Raw genomic sequence first — 10680 nt, forward strand, 5'->3', positions numbered from 1 at the left:
TCTGTCTATCTGTTGATATATATATATATATGTATGTATGTATGTATGTATGTATGTATGTATATATATGTATATGTATCTGTATCATCTCGATTTGTCTATTTTTTAAGCTGTTATGATTTGGATCATTTGACATAATCCAGTAAACCACAAGGCTGCTCTGAGTTTCTGTGTGTGTGTGTGTGTGTGTGTGTGTGTGTGTGTATAAAATTTGTAATGTGCAAGAGAGAATACTGCACTGATATGACCATGTGATGTATGTGTGCACATGTGTGTGTACAGATATATATGTATAGACATACAACATTATTGAAAAACAGAATTCTCTAAACAAAAATCACCCATAAATAACATGCAACAATACTAATCAGTTAAAAGTCATAGGCCCAAACTTTGTAGTTGACATTGTCCTTAATTGCTGCAATTGCCTCAATTAACTGACTGAACATTTGTGACTGTGCATATGTCAGGTCAAATGGTATATAAACCCCAACATCCATCTTATATGATTTCTAACATATGTAATAGGTCACAAATTTTTTCGAGAGAATGCAATTGATTATATCAGTCTTAGTATTTGCCTGATAGTTTTTTTTAACGTTTATTTTACATTTATTTAAAATACTTTACTTATATTCTATTATATATATATATATATATATATATATATACATATATATATATATTTATATATATATGTATGTATATATGTATGTATACATATCATCATTATCATCATCGTTTAACGTCTGTTTTCCATGCTGGCATGGGTTGGACGGTTTGACTGGGGACTGACAAGCCAGGGCGCGACACCAGGCTCCAATCTGATCTGGCAATGTTTCTACAGCTGGATGTCCTTCCTAACATCAACCACTCCAAGAGTGTAGTTGGTGCTTTTTACGTGCCACTGGCACGGGAGCCAGTCAGGTGGCACTGGCATCAGCCACGTTCAGATGGTGCTTTTTACATGCCACTGGCACAGGAACTAGTTGGGGCAGGGTGGAGCAGCATCGACCATGTTCGGATGGTGCTTTTTATGTGCCACCAGCATGAGGGAGCCAGTCAGGCAGCTCTGGCAGTGACCCATGCATGAATGGTGCTTATTGTGTGCCATCAGCACTGGTAACAGCCACAACTACAATTTCCATTTGATTGTGATATGATCTGATTTTGATGTACTTGACTCAATAGGTCTCCTCAAGCACAGAATGTCACCCGACGATTCAAAGTACTTTTTAAATGGGCTGGTTATGCAACACTGGTGTAGGCTACAGCTGTGATCTCACTTTCCTTGCCTGGTCTTCTCAATCACAGCATATCTCCAGAGGTCTCAGTCTTTCATCATTGCCTCTGAGGCCCAACATTCGTAGGTCATGCTTCACCACCTCATCCCATGTCTTTCTGTGTCTCCCTCTTCTATGGGTTCCTTCCATTGTTAGGGAGTGACACTTCTTCACACAGCTCTCCTCATCCATACCTAGTACATGACCATACCAGTGCAGTCGTCTCTCTTGCACACAACATCTGATGCTTTTTATGTCCAACATTTCTCTCAGGGCAGTTACACTCTGTCGAGTGTGACATTACACATCCAGCGGATCATACTAGCTTCATTTCTTTCGAGCCTATGCATGTCTTCAGCAGTCATGGCCCATGTTTCACTGCTGTGTAGCATGGCAATATATATATGTGAAGAAATGTCACAGATTTAAATTTAGTAATTACAGCACATATGTATATGATACATATATAATACAAAATGACATTAAAATGCCAATCCAAAACTGAAGAAAAGACGAACATGAGCAAAGAACTCTCATAAACATGAAAGATGAAGTTATTTGCAGTGGGAATTGAACTTTGAGCATTAAGAGGCATAGTGAAAGCATTTTGTCTGGAGTAAAGATTTTTGCCAATATAACATGACAGTCCTGGTTTAGCACGAATGTTGCTCCAGCTGGCTATACGACATGATCTGTGTCCTTATATTTTTGAACAAGAGAATCTAGCACCCCAACTCAGCTCTAACCAATAACTGTGTATCGCGATTTCCGGGTTATTTCCCTTCATCAGCACAGAATAATTGTTCGGCCAGAGGTATATTCTTTATTACAGGCACAAGGCCTAAACATAGAGGGGACATACACAGACATGCGAGAACAAAACACACATGAAAGGATGGATGTAAAATGAATTAAATTACAATGACGAGACAAATATCTCACGCCCCCTCCAAGATGAAACCATGAATTCCTTTTTCCTTTAAAACTTTACATTTTAAATAACAATTTCCAGCCCCGTTCTGAGGCAAAACTGCGACTTTCCTTTTCGTTTTCACCTTACAATTTTAAAGGAAACATTTTTAAACAAATGTTCATTCATATAGTTACTGGATTTACTTTTCTTTTTCTTTTTTTTAAACCAAAAAGTTTAACCAAATGTTTTTCTCAGTCTTTCACAGTCTTTAAAATAAACCATGACTCAGCACTTCATCTTCTCCTTTTCGTCCACATAATTCACCACTGAGGTGCAAGGTTCAACATCCACCTCCAGCCTCAGCGGGTTCATTCTTTCATAATGTCTTTCAATTTTGAAATTCTTTTAACTTTTAGGGTGTTCTACTTCATTTAAAAATCTTGCTTCTGTTTGTATCTTGCATGTCTGTTTTTTTTGGCTCTGTATTTCTGTAATTCTTGGCTTCCCTGTGATTATGTCTGTGTGTTTGTGTGCTCGTTTGACTGTAATTCTGCGTGTTTCATCTGTGTGTCTATGTCTTTAGGTTTCCGTAATACTGAATTATCTTGTTTCTATTCGTCTATACTTCTGTGTTTTTGCATGTCTATGTGTTTGAGTGTCTGTGGGTCTGAATGTTTCTGTACCTGTAAGTCCTTTACTGATGATCCTACTGGTAAATCTTTCCCATTTCTCGTCGTAGGTTGGGTTTCCTCTTCTGTTGCTTTGTACTTCTTCAATTCCACTTTCGTTGGTGACTTACTCCTCTCTCTTTTTCTTGCTTTCACCTCCGTAAAATACCCGTCTTGGTCTGTTATCTGTTTCTGCTGTCTCTCTACCATTATATTCTCCTGAATACTCTTCTCTACACTTTCCACTGCTGCTCTAGGTCATTTCTTTCTCAATTGACCTCTTTCACCACATTCGTAACACTTTGGGAGTCTCCCCTCCAACATTATCTCCAGCTCTTCTTCATTTGGTAACTCTAAAGTTTCAGGTATTTCATTGTAATATTTCGGGTTCACTGCACAAATTATCTCTAATCTGTAGCCCCATCACTTCACTTGTTGGGTTCGGCTTATCATGCCCATCCTCACCTCTTTGCTTTCTCTCCTCATCTCTGAATAAAAAATCGCTGCTATTATTCACTCTGGTTCTATCGATGGTGGGATTCTTCCCACCCTAATTCTGACAATTCTTCTGTCCAAACAGTTTGGCATCAAAGTCCATTTTTCTTCCTGTTTCAGCCTGTTTGTTAGAGGCCTTTTCTGCCTCTTCTTCCACTGTCGACACATATCTCTTTCCTCTCGTAAAGAATGTTATGTTGTCTCCTATATGTTCTTCCAAAATTTCTTCTATTTCTTCCTGCAGTGTGTGTTCAGTTCTTCTATTTTTATTCAAAAAATGTTCCGAATATGACCGTCTTCTTTTCCATTTTCACTTTGCCCTCCTCTTGCAGGGTCATTTTTATATTTGACCCTTCCTTCTCTACCATACTACTATATTTCTTTATCAGCTCTCCATTCCACTGTAACATCTCCTGTTTCAGCACACGTGGAAGTAGGGGAACTTGATCTCCAGTCGCTTCTGCATAACTTCTCATTTTTCTCAGTTATTCACCACCACCCAACAATGGTGGCCTCGCACCAAAAATTCAGCCAGAGCTCCCCAAAAAACAAAAAATTTGTTTGGCTATAGGAAGCACTGCTAAATTCCCATTCGAAATATATAGTTTTCAAAGTGACAACTAGTCACTGATCTATAGATTAGAAAATTACTGTTTTTAAATCTCACAACGAGAGATATTCAGCAACAGTACTTTGGAGTAAAGATTTTTGCCAACATAACATGACAGCCCTGGTTTAGCACGAATATTGTTGTAATTTAGTCCCAAGAGACATCTTCTCCAGCTGGCTATACGACACGATCTGTGTCCTTATATTTTTGAACAAGAGAATCTAGCACCCCAACTCAGCTCAAAACAATATCTATGTATTGTGATTTCCAGGTTATTTCCCTTCATCAGCACAGAATAATTGTTTGGCTAGAGGTGGCACTGCCAAATTCCCATTCAAAATATATAGTTGGCAAAAATCTTTACTCCAAAGTACTGTTGCTGAATATCTCTTGTTGTGAGATTTAAAAATAGCATTTTGTCTGTCTACTAAATCTGCTAATCCACCTTCCAACTTTATTCAGCACATGAGCATACAAAAGAACAAGATTTAACTCCTGTCTAGAAAATAATGATGGGTAAAAATCATTGTGCTCCGTTGTTTGTCACTGGGAAGTCATTGACTGTAAACTTATTCAAGTGTTGCAATAAATTCATGAAGCATTACATTGTCTTACATAACATACATAATAATTAGAATTACTAGTTAATGAGCATGTCTCTGTGTAGCCACTTGATCTACTAGAAACAACAGCCAAATCTCCTTCCTCTCACTAATACCTTGTACAGAATGGACACATTAGAAAGTTATGTAGATATGCATTTATATATAAAATAATGATGTGTATAACATAATTATGTGTATAACATCATTATACACATATGAAAAAAACTTCTCAAAGAGACTTGTATACTTAAATACGCAGGGCTTGCTTAGACTGTCATTGGCACATTGTCAGATAGTGTTTTGACTTGACCTGGTCCTCCTCATTAACAAAAGATCCCCCAGATGTTCTGAGTTAAGTAAAAAAAAATGTTCATTCAAATATAGAAATAAACGAACCATTCAGTGATTTGTGTGAAAGCTGGCCAGGCTAAAATTAAATCAATAAACACACTTGAAACAGCATTAGATTAAAATAATAAAAATAGCTCTGTGTATAACATTTATAATGCATAAACAGACACATATGGGTGCAAGTGTGGCTGTGTGGTTAAGTTTACTTCCTAACTATATGGATTTAGGTTCATTCCTACTGCATGGCATGTTAAACAAGTGTCTTCTACGATAACCTTGTGAATGGATTTGGTAGATGGAAACTGAAAGAAGCCCATCTTGTGCGTGTGTGCATGTTAGTGTACATATGTATGTTTGTATCGCCTTGTCTTGACATTAACTGGTAGTTGTATATGAGTGTCTGTCATACAAGCAGTGTTATTAATTTCTAATATTCTGCAAAAATATATTTGGCTCTGTGGAAATATTACCATACTTGGAAATAGGTGAGAGCTGGTAACAGGAAGGGCATCCAGCCACAGGAGGAATTTAAAACAACGGTGATAGAAACATGGAATGGCACTAGCTGTGATATTTTGTCTCAGATAAACTTCTCAATGCAACTTTCAAGTCCCTATATTGATTTCATTTTAGCCTGGCCAGCTTTTGCACAAATCAGTGAATGTCTTGTTTGCTAATACTCTATATTGGAATTCAGCTTAGGTCAGAATGTTTGAAAGTGTTTACCATTGAGGGGATCAGTTGAGGTTGAAATACCTTGTCTAATAATCTGATGATAACATTCTGAGACAACCCTGTGTACTTTAAAACACAAGTCTCTTTAAGAAGTTTCCCTGAGACTGAGTATCATAGCTAATGATGGTTCTACATTTGTATATAAATATAATACTCATCATTAATTTAATTTAATGCTGTTTCAAGTACATGTGTGTATTACACACGCGCGCGCACACACACACACACAAACACACACACATCTTCTGGGTGAAAAAGATGGAATGGTCATGGCTAAAATGCCTTTGAACATATGTCTGCTGGATTAGAGTTGAACTGGTACTTGGACAACAAAATAACTAAGATTATTAAGCAAATGAGGTTATTGAGAGAACAATTAAATCTGAAAAACCAATCTGAATATGCTAGAAGGACTCAGTATAAATCAGCTTACATTAAATGCCTAAATACTTTTTCTGCAGCCATAAAACAGTAAAAGTTTTGTTACATTTCCTTTGTTACTGGAAGCTTTTTATTGTCTTATTAAAGACATAACTACATAGTTTTTGTCATAAGTGTTTTATGGCTGGATACTCAGTTTCTTTCTGTTGTTAACCATTCATCTCATGTGTGCACAGTCGCAAATGTTCAGTCATCTGAGTGAAGCAAACATTGCAAAATTTAACTTTTAAGCTTAGTATTTCACTATTGTTGCATGTATCTATAAGTGGTTGGTTTATTAAACATAGTAGTCCAATATTGATGTATATATCTATAAGTGGTTTTTGTTTACGGAATTCTCTTTCCAATAATATTATATACATTTTTCTGTTTTACAGTCATTCTTGTTTAGACCAAGGTTGACATTGATTGAGCTAGCCTGTGATGAAAGATTTCCCAGCAGTAGTTTTACCCATCTTTGTACATAACTAAGGCTATGTTACCCAATGTTAAAACAACGGGAGAGATTTAGGCTCTGTTTCTTACTGGTGGAGTCACCAATATATAGCCTCTTCTATTGGCTTGTGATTGAGCTGTATGTACTTCTACATAATGCCTAACTATAGCCTAAAGATTGGCCCATCAAAGAAAAAATGTATTTTCCACTAACATAGCACAACACCAAAAATGGAGTACACACCATTATATCCTTCATTAGTTAGGATGCTCTCCTCTTTCCTATAAGTCAAGCTGTAATTGAGACTGCTGGGTATGATACAGAACAATTGTCCAAACTGAATGTTCTTTATATTTAGATGAAGGACCACTTAAAAGAAAAAAATATACAGAAACTTGAGCTGACACATTAGTACTTGTTAAATACAGTCTATAGGATACATTAGGATTTAGTATTCATTGCGCATGATATTGATATGCTAACTATTGACTGTAGTCATGGAATCATTATTATATTGTGTATAGTTTTACTACATTACATAAATACTGCTATTTTTATTCTAGCTCTATACTAACAACGCCGTTTTATGACTAATGCACTTACACTTAGGTAATAGTTTAATAATGTACTTCATTTACTACTTTATTTTTGGCAATCTTTTATTTATTTATTTATTTTTATATTCAGGGAAACAAATTTGAAAGTGCGGCAAGCTCTTATTGAGACTGCTGAAATGGGTGATGATCTAGAGCAGTTGTCCAAATTGAATGGTAAATTTTTTAATTGTTATCTAATGTGAACATTCATCAGCTTTTTTTTTTTAATAACTCGGTCTCACAGAAAACTTCTGGCTTCCCTCTTCCTTTGCTAGGTTCTGTAATGATAAAATATTTCTGTGTTTGTCATCAGTGTGATGATTTGGTTGAGTTGAAGAACACAAATTGCATTGAGATTTTAAATAAAAAAATGTTCATATTATTAGCAACTATATATTATCATTACTTCAGATGACAGGAAAGGTATTTACACCAAGTCAGTTTAAAGTTTGCATGAGATGCTGTTGTGGTTGAGATTGACAATAGCTGTGTTGTTGAAAGTTGGGGTTACAGAGCTACTTTCTTCAGATCACAAATATTGTATGTGTGGTGTTGCTGTGTCATCACCACCATTATCATTGTTTTCTAGTGAATTTGATGCTATGACCAAGCATCTGTCACTACTGCTTTTGGACTCTACTCTGCTGGTTAGTGGCAGGAAAAAATTCTATTTATATTGTGGATTGTTCAAGAAAAATAGGTATGAAAAAGCAACTTACTGATAAGATCCTGTTTTCCAGATGTACCAGAGTGGTCAGTTTTCTTTTTAGTGATGTCAGTAATAATTGGGCAAATTGCTTTCATGTTCTTTAGTTGTTTTTGTTCAGATACAGTGATCTGGGATCAATATTTAGGTGTTTTTGAACTGCCAAATATTCCTCCTTCAGTTCCTTCATAACCAGGTTGAATTGTCAAAAAATGTGAATAAGTTAGTATTGGCAAAAGCATGGCTGGGTAGTAAAAAAGTTTGCTTCCCAACTGACCATCGACCATTACTATCAATTTTTGGATCAAAGAAGGGATTGCCTACCAATACAGTGAACCAACTACAATGTTGGGGTACAATATTGCTGAACTACAATTTTAAAATACAGTGTATTCTGTCGAAGAAAATTGGTCATGCAGACTGCTTATTGAGGCTAATTCCCAAGAGTGTGGAACCACTAGAATAGACCATGATAGCATCATTGCAGTCAGAAAGTGAAATAAGAAGTATTGTGTGTAATATAATTCAGGAACCGCCGGTGACAGTGCCTGATATAAAAAGTGAAATCCGTAGAGAATAGTTACAGTATAAGAATGAAAGAAACATTGAAAAATAAGCATAATAAAAATACAAATTCAAATAATTTCTCACTATGCAACGATGTCTTAATGTTCACGCAGAGAGTAGTACCAAGTGCACTACAGAAATGAGTATTGCAACAATTCCACTGTGGGCATCCAGGAATGTCTAGAATGAAAGCTTTAATGAGGAACTTTGTATATTGGCCGACTATGGACAGGGACATTGAGAAATTGGTGAAAGCATGTAGAGGTTGTGTGTTGGCAACCAAAGCACCACCAGTAAAATGCCAATTGTGGCCGGAGATTGAGAGCCCATGGTCCAGGATACATATGGACTACGCTGGACCAGTGAATGGTGCCTACTATCTAATTGTGGATAGCTATAGAAAGTGGTCAAAGGTATGCAGATGTAATAAACCCACTCTTACTCAAGTTATTTGCTTGATACAGTGTACTGGACACGTAAGTTTCAGATAATGGAACACATTTCGTGGGATATGAATTAAGAAATTTCTACAAAATACATGCTATAAAGCACATCTTTACCCTGCCCTACCACCTGAGGTCAAATGGGCAAGCGGAAAGATTTGTCGACATGTTCAAAAGAGCTCTAAAACTAGGCACTTATGAAATTTTTGAGAGTATATAGAATAATACCAAATCCAAATACTAATTCAGGCAAGTCACCAGCAGAGTTAATGTTTGCGCGTAAAATAAAATCAATCTTCGATAAATTATTGCCGGGAAAAAATACATATAATGAAGACAAAAAATACATTTGAAGGAAATATAAGAAATATTACAAAACATTTCGAAGTAGGAGATAAAGTTCATTTTAAAAATTACAAAAATGGTAAAGAAGGTTGGGAGGATGGCTATGTAATCAAAAGATTAGGGAATATGATGCATTTAATTAAAGGACAACATTCGGAACATAAGAGACATCTTAACCAGTTAAAGATGAGACATACAAAAGTATGAAGGGTAATACCAATGGAAGTCTTTTATGATATGTTTGAAGTGCCAGCATCGAGAGGTATTGAACCCTGTAGAACTAGCTTCAGAAAAAGGAAAACACTGAATATCTGGAAGTAATACCTAAACGAAAAAATTATTAAATTTCCCCCCCCCCCCAAAAAAAACAAGAGTGCTTAGTACAACAAAAAGAAAAAGTGCTGTGTGCAATAAACAATACAACCTTAAAAGTCAAGCAACAATTAAGATACAGCAGCTAAAAAAAAAAGATGGAGGGGTGCTGGATAGAAAAAGAAATGATAAAAGAAATTCCATATTCGCATAGTAGTCGAAATCTCAGAAGGGGAGATATTGTGATGCGAGTTGCAATGCTCCCTTGTGAGAGATAGACTGGTCCAAATAAAGTATAAATAGGAACAATCTGAGTGAGTTCAAGGTTCAGAGTTTGGAGTCAAGTGAAGTTCGTGTTAGTTTGCAGTGAAGTTGGAAGGTGTCGGTTGGTTAGTTCACAAGGAATATTGATTGTTCGTTTGTAAAGAGATTTGTTAGTTTGTTACATGGATTTTACTATTGTCTGGTTAACTTATTTATTGTATGTAACAAATTATATTACAACAGTTTTAGATCTGCTCTGCCTTATATCTCAAGATACTGGACTGAAAGAAAATTGAAATGATAGCTTCTAGTGAGCCATGCAAGCTTTCAAGAGAGTCTGTTCCCAGTGTGCTTATAATTTGTACTCCTCCAATGCATCTATCATACTAGTCTGCTTGTGATTCCACTAATTTCTCGTGTGTCCATAGCTTACATTGAGTACAGCATATCCTTTTCTGCACATGGAACAAGGCCATTTCCCCAAAGGTACCAGGGTCCTCTCTTTTTTTCCTACTGTTACTGTTATAATGTATTGTATGATCAATCTCCATTTCTTTGCCCCATGTCTTCCTGGCTCTGTTATAAGTTATTTGACTTCGTCGTCGTCGTTTAACGTCCGCTTTCCATGCTAGCATGGGTTGGAAGGTTTGACTGAGGACTGGTGAAACCAGAAGACTGCACCAGGCTCCAATATGATTTGGCAGAGTTTCTACAGCTGGATGCCCTTCCTAACGCCAACCACTCAGAGAGTGTAGTGGGTGCTTTTACGTGTCACCCGCACGAAGGCCAGTCAGGCGGTACTGGCAACGGCCACGCTCATCTCGCTCGAAAAACCTCATGTGTCACCCACACAAGAGCCAGTCCAGGGGCACCGGCAACGATCTCGCTTGAAAATCCTACGACAACCCCA

At 36.7% G+C, this 10680-nt stretch overlaps 1 protein-coding gene across 9 annotated transcripts in view; it reads left to right on the forward strand.

Moving 5' to 3' along the window:
* LOC106883769 (phospholipid-transporting ATPase ID) overlaps positions 1-10680 on the forward strand; it is a 212086-nt gene that overhangs the window by 170526 nt on the left and 30880 nt on the right. For all 9 annotated transcript variants that reach the window (XM_052978605.1, XM_052978602.1, XM_014934894.2 and 6 more), the window contains one exon: positions 7225-7307. In XM_052978605.1, the coding sequence (XP_052834565.1) occupies positions 7225-7307 (83 nt within the window). The remainder of the gene's footprint in view (positions 1-7224; positions 7308-10680) is intronic.

This window comes from Octopus bimaculoides, chromosome 2 (genome assembly GCF_001194135.2).
Source record: "Octopus bimaculoides isolate UCB-OBI-ISO-001 chromosome 2, ASM119413v2, whole genome shotgun sequence".
Classification (NCBI taxonomy): domain Eukaryota; kingdom Metazoa; phylum Mollusca; class Cephalopoda; order Octopoda; family Octopodidae; genus Octopus; species Octopus bimaculoides.